Here is a 19,987-nt window from a genome sequence, read left to right on the forward strand (position 1 = left end):
TTTAAAAGTAGAAACCTTTTGACTTGTTTTTACTGTAGCCAGATCTGACTTTTACTTGAGTACGATTTTGAGACGGTACCCATACTTTCACTTACTGTATAATCTCTGGGTACTTTTTACACCCCTGGAAACGCCTCCCTGCTGGTTTGAATGACTCTGAAGTTGGTTTGGTCGCAGATGGGTCGGACCATCATGCCTGGACCATGTGGGTATCTGGGAGAGAGGTTAGAGGTCACACAGGGAGTCTGGATGGAGGGAGAGGGTCAGAGGTCGGCTCAGGGCCTGTAGGAGGAACCTCAGTAGATTATCCTTGTAGGATACAAATTGCTGACACACACACACAGATACACACACACACACACACACACACACACACAGACACACACACACACACACACACACACACACACACACACACACACACACACACACACACACACACACACACACACACACACACACACACACAGACACACACACACACAGACACACAGACACACAGACACACAGACACACACACACACACTATATGAATACTGAACTGTGTAACAATGAATTTCACTTCTTTATTATTATTATTTTTGTTGTTTATAATAATAATAATAAGATTGCGCTTTAAGTTAAAGCTACAGTATGTATGATTTTTCTTTTGTTAGAATGTTTCTACAAAAAACACCTTACCGTTGGACACCGTGAGTGATAGGCCGTATGGTGAAGGCTGTATCGTTTCATCCCGTTCCCACCTCGGCGAATTACACAATTTTCACTCTGGGTGAAAGATAGATTGGTGTAGATACGTGACCGAACTCGCACCAATTGCGTCAAATAAAACTCTGCGTGACCAAATATCCGTTCGCGAGGAAAGATCTAGTCCCGACTTTAAAATGATGATTGTACAAAATGGGCTATTTTATCAATGGCGAACTTTTTGTTCCTAAATCTACACCAATCTATCTTTCACCCAGAGTGAAAATTGTGTAATTCACCGAGGTGGGAACGAGAATCGTTTTCTAGCCACTTCTCAGCCTTCACCATACGGCCTATGAGCTCTATAGACCAGTGTAGCAGCGGAGCAGGGATGTTCCATTCTGAACCAATCAGAGAGGCTCCTCCTTCTAACCAATCAGAGAGGCTCCTCCTTCTAACCAATCAGAGAAGCTCAAAGGGAATTTTGTTGCAATAAGCACAACATGTAGTGGTTATAGGGAGGTGTAGTGGTTACGTCATTGCTGTTTTCCGGCCGGTAATTTTCACAATAGCCGATAATCCATTTCCCCAATGATAAATCCCTATACGGGTGGACCTCGCCGGCGGTCCAAAGTGACGTCAGACTACACCTCCCTATAAGCACAACATGTAGTGGTTATTTAGTTGTTAGTCTACATGGTCCTCACCTCCCTATAAGCACAACATGTAGTGGTTATTTAGTTGTTAGTCTACATGGTCCTCACGGACTGTGTTGAACAATGTGGAGGATTCAGATACTGTCCTCTCCCTCAGTCCAGGTCTTTCACCCTCACCCCCAAATGTTTATCCCCTCCCTTCCCCCACATCTACAGTTCCTGACTATAGAGGAGCCCCTCTCTCCCTCATTCTCACTCTTACTTCTGGGTATCTTAGCTACAGCAGTAGCCTGGATGAGGGCCATTCAGCCATTCTCTCTTAACTATTTTGTATGTATTGATCACTCTGAGTTAATAAATCGTATTCATCGGATCCATTCGACTGAGTAAGTTATTACATGTTTCCCACAAAAAGGACTGCGTAGGTTTGTGCTATTCCAATGAACTTCCCTGTTGAGCTTCTCTCCGATGTGTCAGAAGGAGGAGCGTCTCTGGAACCAGTGGTGCAGTCGTGTTACCAGATCACTGAGGCAGAAGTACGCGCGATCGCGCACGGATGTGTACTCGCGTGTACGCGCACACAAAAATGCGCTGTATCCATTTGTTGTGACTAAGTACCCGGCCACCGTTTTACATAACAAAAAGCGCAGGTAGACTAAGTGTCTGGGTGTTGGCTATCTGAATGCATCTCCCCCTTCATTCTGTGTGACACAGGCAGTGGAGGTGAATACTAATGTGGCTCGGAATTCGTGATGGGGGTCTACCTGCTTATGATATTGAATCAAGCGTCTGTGATCAAGCGTCTGTGCTGCGCGCCAGCTTTCCACGCGCACATTCACACAAATAGAGAGCAAGAAGAGCTTGTATGATAGAAAGATTGCACTTGCGTATATGCGCTTGTGTGTGTGTGTGTGTGTGTGCGTGTGTGCGTGTGTGTGTATAAATCAGTTCTGTGCGCATGCACGTACCCGCGCGCCGTGGCGTGGCGTGTTACCAGTTCCCATATTACGACTGCACCACTGTCTGGAACCCCACGGCACTGCTGCTCCTGTGGCCAGTGAAACGCTCTCTCACCATGTGAAGATGTGTTTTGGAGCAAAATTCTTACCAAAAAAAAATCTGTGATCAAAAAGCTATGACCAGAACTGTGACACATGTATTCACATCTTGCATAGTTATCTAAAGTTGTTCTATAATTAATAGCATTGCAGTACACTTTTAGTATTGCTGAATTTAGTATGCCGGTACACCTTCAAAATCTAATATATAATTAACTCAGTTCCTATATAAATACAATGCTTAATTTGACAGCTTAATTTTACATTAAAGGGATAGTTTAGATTTTTGGACATGAAATGGTATGACATACTTGCCAGTGGTGTCATGGACGCGTAGCCATTAGCTGACGTAGAGTCCTGTGATCGATGTTCTGGCCGTGTTTGAGCAAGCTGAGAATCTTTAGACCGGCAGCACAAAGGGTCCGGTAAATGAAAGGTTTTAAGCCACGCCACAAATGTCAACAAACAATAACTAGCTAGCTAGATAGCCCCAGTGCATATTAATACACTGGCCTTCTTCAAGAAAGCAAATAGTTTCAAGTTATTGCATTGGAGAGAAGAATCAAGCATCGGAAATATATAATATAAAATATTGTATTCTGTTCTGGATGGTTAAAACCACTTCATGTCAACAAATCCAAACTATACCTTTAAGTTTCCCATTTGCATGGACCTGTCGTTGTCATAATGTCTGTTTATTGCATGGATAAACTTCTGTCTTCTTTTGACTTATTTGTTTGCTTCTTTCTTTTCTTTTCTGTTCCTGTCTCTCCTAACCACCTTTATTTAATTAACCCCTTAATTTAACTCTACTAACCCTGTGTTAGAACCCCCAGCCAGAAGGGACGGGTTAGGATCATTCCGGTAGATTCAGGCATGGGGGTGGAGGAGTGGGAGAAGAGGTATAGGGTTCAGGAGAGCAGACCCCGAGCACAGGGCAGACCCACCCTCAGTGACTTCCTGGACGAGGGGGAATATGTTCTCCCACTGGAGAGGCGCCCCCCGGGCAGCCGCATCAGCCAGAACACCAGACCCGTCGGGGCGGTCCTCCCTGCCACCTACCCCCAGGGCTATGACACCATTGATCGCAGACGGAAAAAAAGGAACAGAGACCCGGGGGGGCTGGTCGGCGCAGAGGCAGATGGACTCAGAGTTGAGTCTTTCCCTCCTGACCCCACGTTCCTCCACCAGAAGAGAGGAGAGCTGGCCCTGCACCAGGTGGCGGAGATGGAAGAACGAGAGGAGAGAATGAGGCTCGGGCCCTACAGCGACGACCTTCTCTACAAGACCAGGATGTGGGCTAAAAACGAGTTGGAGAACACCTTGGAGAACTATGTAGCGTACAAGAAAGAGGAAGCGGCTAGGCTGAGGGCGGGGCTAAGTTATGGCTTCGAGGAAGACCTGCATTATCCCATAGGACCGGAGGAGGAGATGGACAACATTGCCTTTCTAGCAGACACGGAGGACATTCTCCCCGAGGAGGACAGAGGTCACGGCAAAGCCAGGTGTTCTTCCTCCTACGGAACTCACATGGAAAAGCCTCCGGGTCATCGGGACAAGAGGTGTGGAAAGGCAAAGTTCAGAGGGTGGGCTCCCGAGGCCACGCTCTCCCCAGTGGAGGAGCCCGGTGATGAATATGTCGACCCCATGGATGAACTGCAATGTCTGGTGGAGACGGTATCCGAGTACCTGGCTGAGAAGGAAGAGGAAATCAGCAAGTATGGTTCCCTTCCCAAGTCCACAAAGTCCAGGTTGTCATCTCAAGGCAGCGACAGGACAGACTCTTTAGGAGACGACCAGAGCAAAGAAATACAACCTCAGGCACCTTCTGACCACGGGATCTCAGGGGTGAAAAGTGCTATGAGCTCCTTATTTAGTTCCATCACTGACAAAGTCAGCGTAGCTCCCAAACAACCTGCCCCCTCTGCACCAGCACCTCCCTCACAACAACCACCTCAATCAGGAATATCAAAGCTGTTTTCTTTTATTCCCAAATCAACTAACCAGCCTCCGGTGGCTGTGGTTTCTCCCGTAGAAATGTCTCAAGAAACTACCCTTACTTCTCTCCCTTATCAACCAGCTGATGCCATGATGGCACAAAGCCATAATCAAGACCCAAACACTGCTCTAAGAACACAGACTCAAACCAATACAGCTGAGAAGGTTTCAGAGTTTACAACTAAACCTCCGCTTACTACAGGCAGCTCTGTGTTTGGGAAATTAAACCCTTTAAAGCTATTTTCAGGAGAAGAGGCTGTGAACTCAACAGATGCCAAACAACCACCAATAACCACTGTCTCTCAGGACCAGGATGAGAAACATATTCATCATAGTGAACAGGCGAGGGCAGCTGAACGAGGTAAAAGTCTATCCACAGAGAAACACTTTGGTGACAACCAAGGGAGAGGTCCGTATGGGAGGCAGGAGTCTGTGACTGCCACGCAAGGAAAGGTGCTTGGATCTGGCCCTCAGAGGCCAGCTGGCCAATCGGAACCAGTCAATTCGGGATTCTTCAGTCCTTTTAGGAAGTCATTAAGCTTGTTAATAACCCCGATAGCCCATATTCCTCCTCAGGGGCCTCCCCCTGTGGCAGTGTACCCAGTGTTTAGGTCAGCAGATGACATTAGACTAGAGAAACCAGCTGAGGAGCCGTCGTTGCCTTTCCTTTCCTCTGATAACATCTCGTCTCAGCAGCCTCTGAGAGCAGAGGGAGGAATGATGTCTGGCTTCTTGAAATTTGCTTCAGGTGAGGATGTTAGTGCCTCCAGAAACACACGACCCCCCCCACAGTCATACCAGGCCACACCCTCCATGTCAAACCCTGACTCTGCCCCTCACCTGCAAGGAAACACAGAGACTGGCTGGTTATCCAGTATTTTGAATCAGTCTCCCTCTGGCTCTACCCAGACTGTCGTCAGTGGTCAAACTCAGATGGCACACGTGCCACCCGGCTCACATCCACAAGACCTGCCGGGTCAGATGTCAACCGCTCCTCAACAGCCGGAGTCACAAGGGTTTCTGACGGGCCTTTTTAAAGGGGCCACAGAGGGCACATCTAATGTAAGCTCAGATCAGCCTCAGCAAGGAGGGCTTCTGTCTGGGCTTCTTAGATTTGGTTCTACAGGTGATGTATGTGGCACCAAGCCACAGCAGGCACCCCCTGGCAACCAGCCCACCAGGGCCAGGCATGTCCAACAGCTGCCATGTCAGCCCCTCCCCCAGCAACAACAGATCCTAGGTCAGCCTCACCAACATCGCCAGCTCCCACCCCAGCCCGCCCCACAACAACAAAGCACACCACCTCCGCAAACCGGAGGTCTATTCTCAGGGCTACTGAGGTTCTCATCAGCCGGAAATATACCACAAAATGTTGACCTAGCTCAACATCACAGCCACCCCAGTCAGCAGCAGACCCCAAGCCCATCTCAAAGAGCACAGTCCCAACCAGGGGGGCTGCTCTCTGGCTTGTTCAAATTGACATCCTCGGAAAATGTCTCAAGCAGCCAAGCAAGTCAACCTCAACAGCAAGACGGTGGTGTTCAGCATATTCCACAGACGTTCAATCGGCAGAATATTCCTGAACCAAACGGGGGACCCGGTCTCCATTCCAGATCGCCGAGCCAACAACAGACTGACCAGCTGCAGCAGGCTAACAAACCAGGCTTTACTAGACAACAAACAGTTCCACTCCAGCAACCACGCCAACCAGGTGGTCTCCTATCAGGACTGCTTAAGTTTGGTTCAGCAGATAACATTACTACCAAGCAAGCCCCAGACACTCAGCCACATGGAATGACCCCAAGTATATCCAACAAGGAACCAACAAGAAATACGCTAACTCAAAGCCACATCCAACCTCGAGACGGTGCAACACAAAGGCCGGGCCAACCCAGTGGTCTGCTTTCCAAACTGTCCAAATCCTCCTCTGAGAATTTGCCTCAACAACAGCATCCACAGATGACCCAAGAATGGCATCAACAAAACAAACCACCCCAGTATAGACAAACAGTGCAGTCCCAGAAAGAGACTCCAAGTCAGTCTGGCGGACTCTCGGGCCTCTTCAGCAAATTAACAAAGTCACTGGACAATGTCCAGGCCAGCAGCCAGGTACCAGCAGGACAAACACTGCCCCAGAGAACTGGCGTGATCAGAGCGATGAGGCAGATGCCACTAACAAGTCGGTCATCTACTAACATAACTCATCAGCCTCTAAAGGGAGACATTGAGAAAGACGAGAAGCCTACTCAACCTGCCCAGCAGGGCTTTCTATCAGGACTGTTCCACAAAAACACAGCAGAGGGAGCCTCCTCTCATAAACGAGTAGAAATTGTCACTCAGACCTCTGATCTAAACACACATTTAGTAAGCTCCACCTGTCCTGGACAAAATACTACCAGGGCAAACGCTACGTCTGATTTCGCAAGCAAAGGTAGACTAAGACCCTTGTCTGATTTCCTCATTCCAGAGCAGAACAGACAGGTCTCATATGGAGCTCCTGTTTTTGTTGACGCTGATAGTTTAGACTTGAGGACTCCTGTTAGTTTTGACAGGTCCGTTCAGAGTCCAGCGTCAGTGACATCTTACAGCACAGGGAATTTATCTCAGTTGTCATATTACCCAGGATCTCTTCAGTCAAGCCAACCAATGGCTTGCAGCACGGGTAGCCTTCATACCTTCCTACATCAACTTTCCCATCCTGTGATGCCAAAACAACCATATGGTGGTGGAAGCAGTCCATCCCTATATGGAGCAGCCGAGCCACGTCTGTATCGAAGTCAGTTGTCTCCATATGGGGGGAGCTCATATGATGAAAACCAGTGGATACAACAATCTATTCTTTGGCAGCAGTTTCAGAATGAATCCCAGAATTATGAACAGCCAGTAGAGGATCTAGGCTACAGACTGCCTTCTGAAGCGGCACCATTACCAGACTCCTCCCTCCATTGGAGCCCCTCAGATATGAACCAACAGTTCAGCTCCCCACAGCCATGGCAAGAAGAGGAGCAACGTGAACCATATCAGTTGGATGGACAAAGGCGTTTTGCCGGTGACCCTCATGCCAAGCAAAGATTATGGAACAGCTACACCGACTTAGGGAATGTAGGATATTTAAACCCAGAGGAAGAGGCGTTGAACTTGAGCATCAGGCAGAGTCTGAGCTGTCTGAGCCTCAATGGGGTTTCATATCACGAGGGTTATTACGAGGAGAACGCACCAAGTCTTTCTTACTCAGCCAACTGGCGGTACGAGGCGGACCACGTTCAGGACTTTAATCCGAACCAATTCAATTTGAGCAGACCATTTGGCTCAAAGGATCCCCCAGTTGCCAATGGTGAAATGGACGATTTGAAGTACCTGAAAGATACAGAGTGGTACCAGCAGTGGCTTGCTCTGTTGGAGCAGGGAATGTGGTGGCCGGCTGATGACGGTGATTGTGGCTACTTTGTTTACACTGACCATGAATACATTTATGCCTTGCTTACTGACGCAGTGGGTGAATATGTGTACGCGTGTGGCCCCGAGGGAGAGCCACATGTGCAGCAGTTGGATCATTTCCCCAGTGCTTGGCTTGAAAATGAAATGGTGACGGTATGTGGTTTTAAGGTCCCTCTCTACAATGAGGATGAACTGCTCTGGCTGCCTGGACAAGATCCCAGGGATCTTCAACTCCTCAATGCCCCTCTTGACCTTTCCGCTGCTTATAGGAAAGGAAACCAGCTCATGAATTTGAACCTTGAGCGTTTCTCCCAGATGTTTGAGAATTCCTTCCTCGACCTGGGAGAAGCAGCTGATTTCTCTTCTTACAAATTAAACAAAGTCCGAATGGATCCCAGACAACCCAGCTATGTCTACCAGGATCCATACACAGAGGTGATTGACCTCTCATGTCATAACCAAGATCACATTGGTCCTTATTGGAATAACCAGGAAATGAAGGCACTCCTTGCTCAAAAGGTTGCAGTTTCACTAAACTCCACCCCTACCACGCATTCCAATCATCACCTACGATACAACTGCTACCAACCTAGCCACAGGCGCCGTTCCTCTACCGGGGTCACTGTGAAGCATGTAGATGAGACATCAGAGGATGAATGGAGGAAGAGGGTGGTTCCCGGGGATCCTCAACCTAATCGTCAAGTCAAGAAGATCCCATCCTCTTTTGTGGGGAAGATCTCAGAGGCAGACTTGAGTAAATATGGTGCAAGGTCTTCCCATGGCCAGCACAGATCAGTTTCTGAGGCTCCTGACCAGCAACCTAAGAACATCCTCTCATCAGGCTTCCACAGTCTGAAGACAAAGATCATCAAAGGGGACTCTCCTGCAGCTGGACCGGCCACCACCCAGTCTAGAACTTTACCTATACCCCCAACAGCTGGACAAGTGAGCCAGCCCCCAGTGCAACTACAAACTGCTGCACAGAAACCTAAACTGTCACGTCAGGCCACCATGTCACAGCAGACTGCCCCACCAGTGCCACCAACTGCCACCAGGCATGAGGGCTCAACAGACTTCTCAAATGAATATCCATCACATGTACAACCTGCAACTGAGAAGCCAGTGGAAAAACCTGCCAAAGAAATGGCTGAACCGCCACAGTCTGGCTTCATGAGCTTCTTCAAGTCTGCTGTAGGAACGGAGGAACCCAAGCCAGAGCCCCCTCAGACACCCCTGAATCAGCAAAGCAGGACTGGCAGCACCGCTAGCTTACCTGGCAGCTATACTTCAAGCAAAGAGGCTACAGGAGTATCAAATATTGTTGGTTCAATAGGCAGTCTATTGAGTGGGGAGCCCTCTCCTTCGCAACAGCAAACAAAACCTGATGTTGCACAGAGTTCTCAGGCATCCGCATCTAGACCTAAGGGTCTACAGAGGCAGAAAACTATGCACCAAAGTAGTGATAATGTATGTTCAGAGCCTGTTCAGGGCCAGCAACCAGGAAAAAGTATGTCACAAGTGTTTCCTCCCAATTATTCTGCTGGCGCTACCCCAGGTCGCTCACAAACTATGCCACCAACTGGACAGACCAAACAGGAACCACCCAAACCAACTGGTGGTTTGTTTGGATTTTCTCTTGGAGACATGCTCTCAGGAACAACAGGTACCCCTGCTGAACCATCACCCACGGCCCCACCATCGGCTCCAGGCCCTCAGGAAGAGTCACTCGGTAAAAGTTTCATGTCACTGTTTAGTGGGCCGAGTCCTCCGTCTGCAGCTCAAACTGGCCCTTCACCACAAGCACAGACACAAGAGGAATCACTTGGTAAAAGTTTCATGTCATTGTTTAGTGGGCCAAGTCCTCCACCACCTCCACCCCAAGCACCTCCTGCTGGCACAGCACCACAACCTCCGCAAGAAGAGTCATTGGGTAAAAGTTTAATGTCCTTGTTTAGTGGACCAAGTCCTCCACCGCCTCAAGCACCTCCTGCGAGTACAGCCCCCCAACCTCCACCACAAGAAGAGTCCTTGGGTAAAAGTTTATTCTCAATGTTCAGTGGTCCCAGTCCTCCACAGCCTCCACCTCCGACTGCATCCCAAGCACCTCCTGCGAGTACAGCCCCCCAACCTCCACCACAAGAAGAGTCCTTGGGTAAAAGTTTATTCTCAATGTTCAGTGGTCCCAGTCCTCCACAGCCTCCACCTCCGACTGCATCCCAAGCACCTCCTGCGAGTACAGCCCCCCAACCTCCACCACAAGAAGAGTCCTTGGGTAAAAGTTTATTCTCAATGTTCAGTGGTCCCAGTCCTCCCCAGCCTCCACCTCCGACTGCATCCCAAGCACCTCCTGCGAGTACAGCCCCCCAACCTCCACCACAAGAAGAGTCCTTGGGTAAAAGTTTTTTCTCAATGTTCAGTGCTCCCAGTCCTCCCCAGCCTCCACCTCCGACTGCATCCCAAGCACCTGCGAGTACAGCCCCCCAACCTCCACCACAAGAAGAGTCCTTGGGTAAAAGTTTATTCTCAATGTTCAGTGCTCCCAGTCCTCCCCAGCCTCCACCTCCGACTGCATCCCAAGCACCTGCGAGTACAGCCCCCCAACCTCCACCACAAGAAGAGTCCTTGGGTAAAGGTTTATTCTCAATGTTCAGTGCTCCCAGTCCTCCTCAGCCTCCTCCTCCGGCTGGATCCCAAGCACCTCCTGCAGGTACAGCGCCCCAACCTCCACCACAGGAGTCGTTTGGTAAAAGCTTATTGTCACTATTCGGCAGCTCTCCCCAGCCTCCTCCCCAAGCTGCACCTCCTGTTCAGAGACTTCCCCAGGCAGCATCTTCTGCTCCTGAAAGACCTCCCCAGGTATCACCTCCTGCTCAGAGACCTCCCCAGGGATCAGCTCCCCCTCAAGAGCCTCAAAGTTCAGGATTCCTCTCTATGTTTGGTGGGTCAAGCCCGCAACATCCTCCTGCCCAGTCAGGTTCTATTCTGGGGGGTATTCTGTCGGGTTCACCAGGCCCAACAGGAAGCCCTGCAACAGGACTGCTTTCAATGTTTAGTGGTCCCACTCCACCCCCTCCTCAACCTCAGCCCCAGCCCCAGGCTCAGTCACAAGATCTACCACACAATGCACCCCAGACACAACCACAGCCAACCAGCTCTGTTCTTGGGGGGATACTGGGAGGCTTGTCTACTTCCAATGAAAGTGCAGGAAAAGGCTTGTTGTCTATGCTTGGTGGCTCTAGCCCTCCACAGCAATCAAGTGCAACTACTGAGGCTACATCTGGCCCTGCTGCTCCCAAAGACCCAACTTCTGACCTGACTATAACAGCTTCCTCTGAAGATGGCTCCACAGTTAAAACAACTGGCAGTGAAATCACAGAACCTGCATCAGGGCCTGCCACTGTACCAACCTCACAGGCTGCACCTGAGGATCCAGCACCCGCTAAAGAACCACCGGCTTCAGGCCTCTCACAAGCTGGATCGATTCTGAGTGGAATGATGTCAGCAGAAAGCCCAGGCAAAGGTTTATTTTCAATGTTTGCTGGAGCGGGTTCTGAGCCGCCTGCTGGGCAGCCAGGTGTGCCAGGATCCTCTGCCCCCAAAGAGTCACCAGCCAAAGGGTTGCTCTCCATGTTTGGAGGGCCCCCTCCTCAGACTGATGCCTCTCAGACGGGATCATCGATATTAGGGGGGGTGTTTGGAGGGTCTGCCCCCCAGACTGCAGCTCCTCAGGCAGGGGGGTCGTTACTGGGAGGGTTGTTTGGAGGTTCGGTTTCCCAGGCTGCCGCTCAGCCAGCTGGTCCCCAGACCGGAGGCTCCATTCTGGGAGGGATGTTTGGAGGGACTGAGGCCTCCAGTGCAGCGCCTCCGATGGCTGGATCTTTTCTTGGAGGATTATTTGGAGGAGGGGCTGCTGCACAAACTGCAACACCCCAGGCTGGTGGGTCAATGTTGGGGGGACTTTTTGGAGGCTCTAGTATTCAGCCATCTGCTCCACAGACTGGCGGATCTTTCCTGGGTGGCAGATTACCTGGAAGCTCTGCCCCTACAGAGGCACCAGGAAGAGGCCTGATGTCCATGTTTGGAGGTCTGGCTCCACCGTCAACACCTACTCCAGCTGCTTCACCTAAGCCTACTGATGAGAACAAAATGCCACCACTACCACCACCAACAACAACATCCCCATCATCATCATCATCCACAGCTGCTCCTCAAACCACTGGGATGGATACTGGTCCTAAAAGCAAAGAGCCAGGTGACTCACTTCAACAGCCCGATGGTGCAGTGCAGCCTCAGAAGCCAAGCCCTCCCAAAATCCACAATGAGGCAGGTGTAGAAGTCTCTGCTCTAGCTGGTGATTATAAACCCAAAGAAGTCCCTCCACAATCCCCACAACCTGTACAACCTGAACCAGACAAATCAGAACCACCAGTGAGTCTGAGTCAAACTCACCTCAAACCTGAGGAGGCGGTGCCTGCTGCTCAGCCCACCACGCCTGCTGTAAGACAGCAGAAATCTCCTGAAGCAGAGAAGTCTGTTCTAGACTCATCGGCAGGGGCTGTTTCTGGCTTCATGTCCTCACTCTTCAAGCCAGCAGCTCCTCCTGCTCAAGGTCCTCAGCAACAGCATAAAACTGGCCTCTTTGGCCTGGGAGGACCATCACCTCAAGGTGCTTCCCCGCAGTCTGGAGAGTCGATATTCGGGGGGATGTTTGGAGGGTCTGCCCCCCAGACTGCAGCTCCTCAGGCAGGGGGGTCGTTACTGGGAGGGTTGTTTGGAGGTTCGGTTCCCCAGGCTGCTCCTCCGCCTGCTGGTCCCCAGACCGGAGGCTCCATATTGGGAGGGATTTTTGGATCAGCGGCTCCCCAGACAGGTGGCTCTCTACTGGGTGGGATGTTTGGAGGGGCTGTCGCTGCAAGTACAGCTCCTCAGACTGGTGGCTCTTTACTGGGTGGGATGTTTGGAGGGGCCCCTGCCCAAACGTCAGCCCCCCAGACTGGGGCATCGATACTTGGAGGCATAGGAGGATCTTTATTCGGGGGAACGGGACAGGCACCTAAGCCAGCAGAGTCGGCCACGCCAGCCCCCGCTGCTACTCCACAGCCAGAGGTTAAGGGTGAAAGTTCACCTCTCAAAGTAGCTCCAGGTAGCGCTGTGAACAGCGAGAATAAAACGGTCGAGTCAAGTGTAGCCGTGAAGGAACAAGTAGAAGGAGGTGTTTCTCAAACGGCTTCTACGGTGACCTCTGCCACAGCTGGACCACAGGCGGCGGATGCAACACTCGAAGGAGAGGTGATCCACGAGAGACCCATGGTCATCAGAGGAGAACCTGAAGTCGACGACAGGTCAGTCCCTCCTCCAGTGGATCAGCTGCGTGAGACCTCAGAACCTCCTCCACCAAAGTCCCTGTTTGGTTTCATGTCGGGACCAACTGATGCTGGAAAATCACTCGGGTCTCTCTTTTCCTCTCCACCGACCCTGCCCTCGGTCTCTCCCGTGGCACCTCCCGCAGGAGGAGCGGGTGGTTTGTTCTCGGGTTTTAAAGCGCTCTCGACGGGCCTGTTTCAAGAGGAGAAGCCCGCTGCAGGAAAACCAGAGCCCTCTGCTGCCTCCTCATTCGGGGCCAAGTTAGGCTTCCCCTGGCAGACCCAACCGCCCAAACCACAGGCCGCCCCGGTGGTCCCCGCTCAGCCCAAAGACAAGCCGACCAGTGGTCAGACACAAAGCCTAGAAAAAGCCCCGGGATACGCCATCCGGAGCAAGGAGTCGGTAGGTTCCCTGGACGGTCTAGAACCCCCCCAGATTAACGTTTCCAGTCCTGCGGTAGCTCCTCCAGCCACTCCTCCCCTGTCCCGAGAGACGAGACGCCTTGTAGAAACACCCCCCCCTGCAGGCCAGACCTCCGGAGTGCAGCTGGACACCCAGCCCAACAAGGAGCTGTTGAGTGTGAACAGGCCAGTACAAGCATCATAAATGGTGGACCCCCAACACCATTTATAATGCATTGACACTTTGGGGAAGAATACAGCTGTTCACGTCTGACGTCTTATCCTTTCTGTTTTGTTTCATCTCTGGTTTGTTTGTGTGTGTGTGTGCGTGCGTGTGCATGTGCATGTCTGTTTGCATCAGTATGTATTTTATGTCTAGTATGCTACGTTTACATATAGCGTGACATACTTAAAGGAAAAATTCCACCTTAAACTGATTTTACATAATGCTATTCCTACGATATTTAACTATTTGATCAATATCTGTGAACACAAGCAACTGCCAAAGGTAGAGATGTGAAAACTGACAAATCTAGATCTGAATTCTTGATAGCGGAGGAATAGCATGTGGAATTAGTTTTATCATGGATTTTTGCTTTGTTTTTGTGTTGTACAGTATTACCCATTTTTTCAGCCCATCTCCTGATAAGCTTTAAAGGGTCACTTCGCCAAAAAAACAATGCAGATTTATTTTGTACATAATCTCACACACGTTCAAAAACACAAGTTATTTACAGTAGATTAGTTTGAATATGGCCACCAGTGATGTCATTGGGGAAATTGAATCCTTATGTTGTGTTACGTACAGTGCTGTTGATGAATAAATAACTACATCTTGTCTTATAGGGACTGCTACCATCATTTAATTAACACAACACAAGGATTCAATATATTCAAACTCTCAATTGACTCTCAATAACTGTCAAACTAAAGGAATGTGTGGAAAAAACATTAAATATATAGCCTATATCCAACTATATTTTAACATGAACCATCTCCCTAAAGGCCGTGATAAACTGGCCAACGTTTTGGGTAACATTGTCTGGCCATGATGGAAAAGTGTATCTCTCAACAAATTTGTACTGACATCCTGTTGCCCAGATGAATTCTATTATATATTTTGCCCTGTCTCAATTACATTTCCTGTTGACAAGCACATTGCCCTCTCATGTTGACAAGCACATTGCCCTCATGTTGCCCAAAACGTTTGGCCTGTGTGTCGCCACCCATACTCTCCCTTAGGTCCAACCATGTGTGAAAGCGACCTTAGTGAGATGCTGTGATGTGAAATCGGTTCCGGTAGTGAAAGTTCTGTTTACATAACATCATCAATATATACTATATCCAGACATACAAGGGGCAACATAAGCAGCTTGATAAGGACGCTGACTACCCGACCATGCATGCACTTCTCATGAAGGTGCCATTTGACTCGGTCGTCTCTACAAACACGTTTGGCACAGTGTTCGCGGGTGCGAAGCCGCTGGCTAGGAGCCCTAGTCGTTGCAACAGTAACTCCTGCTGGTTGTTCGGGGCATCTGTTCAGCAGGAAGGGGATCCGGAGGAGATGGCGTGAACCTCAGCGCACATTACGCTCTCTCCCAGTGAAACTCCTCGCTCTCTGGTGAAAAGAAGCGGCTGGAGACTCCACCTTTTATCGGGAGGAGGCGTGTGGTTAGTCTACACACCCCATGTATAAGGAAACGGGGGAGAAGAAGATCACAACCGGAACCGATTTGAATAACAGCATAGTACTGTTGATCTCCCAGTGCCGAGTGTGTTCTAACGCGATGCATCTCCATTCTCTCACCACTCTAGTCCGGTGGACAGTAGTCGCTTTGGCTCCTCAGGGAACTTGAGTCAGAGCAGCTCCCAGCTGAGCGAGGCGGGTCCGGACAGCGCCGGCTGCTCCGAGCTGGAGGACGCCGCCCACTCCTACCACAGCGCCGGACTCCGCCCCTCCCCTGCCTCCGCCGAGCACCACCCCGCGGCCAACGGGCACCACCACCCCGCCGGGGGGGAAGATCTCCGTCGGCCGTCCCAGGACCTACCTGTCGGGCGGGGCTTAACCAAGACTGACGCGCCGGCAGAGAGAAGGTCCTCTCAACTCCAAAGGTAGGTTTTGTTTTTCTAAAGGTGCGGCCTTTGTTTTCCGGGCAAAATCCGAACTAACTAGGGCTGTCAGTTTATCGCATTAATTAGATTAATTAATTACACAGCAAATTATCGCGTTATGAAAATTAACGCGATAGAAAAAAATTTAAAACAACAATTTGAACTTTTTTTTTAAACTTTTTATAAATTATATATATATTTTTTATCTCATTCATTCCATAATAATATAGAATACACATTTATAGAATTTATTTTTAAATGGTCCATTTGCATGTTCTTGGTATCTGATTCTAGGGACATCTATGGATCTCAGGGAATGTATTCCGAGTATCAGAAATAGTGTGTCTGTTACTAGGCTTGAGTAAATTGTAATGAACCAAAGGAGAATATCAATTCAATTTAAAAAAAAATTATTTTATCTTTGACTGTGAATAACACCATGCTAAAATTGACCAGACCTGAAAAATCTAAGCAAATGAATAAAGGGAAGATGATTAAACAGAAGGTTTTGTAGATACAATACTCAATTCTGCTATCCGGACACATGCCATTTGAAATATGATTATAGAATATCAGGCCTAAAATGGTAATGCGATTAAAATGCGATTAATTAGATTAATTTATTACAAATCCTGTAATTAATTAGATAAAACATTTTTATCACCTGACAGCACTAGAACTAACATGAAACTAACAATATAGTAGTAGGTGTACTAGTAATATTTGTACCTGTTACCTAAGTGCTACTAATATTTTAACTTCATCATTAATACTAGTAATATTCAAATATTTTCTCTTTCTCTTTCCATCCCTTTCTGTCTCTCTCTCCATCTATTTCTCTCTCCCTCCATCTATTTATCTCTCTCCATCTCTATATATATCCATCTCTTTCTCTCTCCCTACATCTCTTTCTCTCTCCCTCCATCTCTCTCTCTCTCTCTCGCTCTCTCTCTCTCTCTCTCTCTCTCTCTCTCTCTCTCTCTCTCTCTCTCTCTCTCTCTCCATCTCTATATATATCCATCTCTTTCTCTCTCCCTACATCTCTTTCTCTCTCCCTCCATCTCTTTTTCTCTCTCTCTCCATCTTTATATATATCCATCTCTTTCTCTCTCCCTACATCTCTTTCTCTCTCCCTCCATCTCTTTTTCTCTCTCTCCATCTTTATATATATCCATCTCTTTCTCTCTCCCTCCATCTCTTTCTCTCCCCCTCTCCCTCCATGTCTTTTTCTCTCTCTCCATCTCTATATATAATATATCCATCTCTTTCTCTCTCCCTACATCTCTTTCTCTCTCCCTCCATCTCCTTTTCTTTCTCTCTCTCCATCTTTATATATATCCATCTCTTTCTCTCTCTTTCTCCATCTCTCTCTCTCCATTTCTCTCTTTCTCCATCTCTCTCTCCATTTTTCTCTCTCTCTCTCCATCTCTTTCTCTCTCCCTCCATCTCTTTTTCTCTCTCTCTCTCCATCTCTATATATATATCCATCTCTTTATCTCTCTCTTTCTCCATCTCTCTCTCTCTCTCTCTCTCTCTCTCTCTCTCTCTCTCTCTCTCTCTCTCTCTCTCTCTCTCTCTCTCTCTCTCTCCCTCTCTCTCTCCCATGTCTCTCTTTCTCCATCTCTCTCTCTCCTCCAGGTTCCACGACAGCGGCCCCGGTTTACCCTTCTCTCCCTCCAGAGTCTGGTGGCTGATGGCCATCAACAAAGTCAGAGTTCAGCTCAGAGAGGTAGGAAACTTCTCTTCTATTCTCTCCTCCTTTCTTCTCTTCCCATCTTCTTAAATGTACTAATATCCTGAACATTAGATTAGATTCACTTTATTGTCATTACACAGTACAAGACAGTGCAACGAGATTGTGTACCTCTAACCAGGATGTGACTATCAACAGTCAGTTGCAATATAAGACACATATAAATAAAACTTGTACAGTAAAGTGCAATGGCACAATGTGCAATGGTGAGAATACAAAATAATAATTAAAATCATTCAAATAAAGTCTACATAAGTTATGGCTATATACTAGGGCTGACCCCTATTAATCGATTCGTCGACTAATCGGTCGAAAGGAGCCGTAGTCGACTGGCCAACCTCTTAGTCAAAAAAAATAAAAAATAAAAATTATATATATTTTTTGATTTTATTTATCATTTTTTCCAAAAGAAAATAGGCCTAGAAGCGTGGCTAACGCTAATGGCGCGCATACCAGAGGCTAACTGCCTACGAAAACAGGCACAGAGGCACTGAAAGAGGATTTCACCCATCTAATGAACACACTAGACTAGACAAAATATCAAGATGTATCCATCAGTGGACCAATTGCATGCTTTTGCAGAGGACAAGAAGCCTTCAGTCGACTCCTTCAGACATTAAGCACCCCCACAGCCCAAATGGAATGATAAAAATGTTTGGCCAATCCTAGTCGACCATCCAAATCCTTAGTCGGGGACAGCCCTACTATATACACAGGTGTGACAGTATACTAAGTAGACATCATCGCCACTTACCCCCCCATACACACACACAGACATACACACACACACAGACAGACACACAGACACACATACACACACAGACACATACACACTAGGGATGTGCATCTCCATCACTGAGGCCGATGCGATGCGCATTTCGATACGTTGCCAACGATACGATACATTAACGATACATTTGAAGCACCGGGCGATGTGATGCGATACGATTCACCCCTGTTGAGATACGATACGATTCGATACGATTTGATTCAACATAATGCGATTCGGGGCGCTACGATGCGATTCAACACGATGCAAAATAATGATACAATTTTATGGTATGACAGAGGATTTGGTTGTATTCCTTATATGCAGCTTATACTATTATTAAAAACACACACACACACAATGTATATATACACACTACTGTGAGACAATAATAATCACACACAAACCTGGACAAGAGGCAGGGGAACTATGTGAGAATGCTATTCATCGACTACAGCTCGGCATTCAATACCATAGTCCCCTCCATACTCATAGCCAAGCTCAGGGACCTGGGCTTGGGCTATGACCTCTGCCAGTGGGTCTTGGACTTCCTGACTGGCAGACCCCAGGTGGTGAGAGCAGGCAACTGCACCTCCTCATCCATCACCCTCAACATAGGGGCCCCCCCAGGGCTGTGTTCTGAGTCCCCTCCTCTACTCCCTGTACACACACGACTGTGTGGCTCAGCGGAGTAGCAATACAATCATCAAATTTGCTGACGACACAGTGGTGGTGGGCCTGATCTCTGCCAACGACGAGAGGGCCTACCTGGAAGAGGTCAAGGTCCTGGCGGGATGGTGCCAGGAAAACAGCCTCTCCCTGAACGTCAGCAAAACAAAGGAGATGATTGTGGACTTCAGGAGGTCGGGGGGTCAAGGACTACAGCCCCCTCAGCATCGACGGGGCACCGGTTGAGAGAGTCAACAGCTTTAAGTACCTCGGAGCCTACATATCCGAGGACTTGACATGGACCACACACATTGACAGTGTTGTGAAGAAGGCACGACAACGCCTCTACTTCCTCAGGCGCCTAAGGAAGTTCCAAGTCAGTCAGAAGATCCTTAAGAACTTCTACTCATGTACAATAGAGAGCATCTTGACCGGCAACATCACCTCCTGGTTTGGGAATAGCACTGCACAAGACCGAAGCAGACTACAAAGAGTGACACGTTCAGCCGAACGCACAATTGGAGGGGGGCTCCCCACCCTCCAGAACATTTACAACAAGCGTTGCAAGGGCAAGGCTAAGAGAATCATTAAAGACTCCAGTCACCCGAACAACTGCCTCTTTGAACTGCTGCGGTCAGGCAAGCGATACCGGAGTCTCAAGGCGAGCACAGAAAGACTCAGAAGAAACTTCTATCCCCAGGCCATCAGGCTGCTAAACGAACAATGAATGAACACTACACAACAACAACCACCAAACGCACATAGCACACACATCCACACGCACACACTCACTTTAAACAAACACACTGTAGCACCCACTCCACACACTTTATAGCACACACCCACTTTAAACAAACACACTGTAGCACCCACTCCCCACACTTTATATTTATGGATGAAGGATTGCACTACAACTCGTACACCTTACTGTAAATTGTACCTAAAATTGTACCTCATCCCATTTCTGCTTTGCACTAGATAGTACTGTACATTAGTACACTGCATAGTATTGTATATTATATGGTAACTCAGAACATTGTACATATGTCTATACCGAACACTGTGACCTCATTTTTCTT

The 19,987-nt window shown here is 48.5% G+C and overlaps 1 protein-coding gene across 1 annotated transcript in view; it reads left to right on the forward strand.

Moving 5' to 3' along the window:
- unc13bb (unc-13 homolog Bb (C. elegans)) overlaps positions 1 to 19,987 on the forward strand; it is a gene marked incomplete at both ends in the record, with an annotated part of 291,089 nt that overhangs the window by 147,143 nt on the left and 123,959 nt on the right. Inside the window, 2 exon segments of the mRNA XM_084325041.1 lie at positions 15,421 to 15,717; positions 17,356 to 17,446. Of these exon segments, the coding sequence (XP_084181167.1) occupies positions 15,421 to 15,717; positions 17,356 to 17,446 (388 nt within the window).

This window comes from Notolepis coatsorum, assembly GCF_963971535.1.
Source record: "Notolepis coatsorum genome assembly, chromosome: 11".
Taxonomy (NCBI): domain Eukaryota; kingdom Metazoa; phylum Chordata; class Actinopteri; order Aulopiformes; family Paralepididae; genus Notolepis; species Notolepis coatsorum.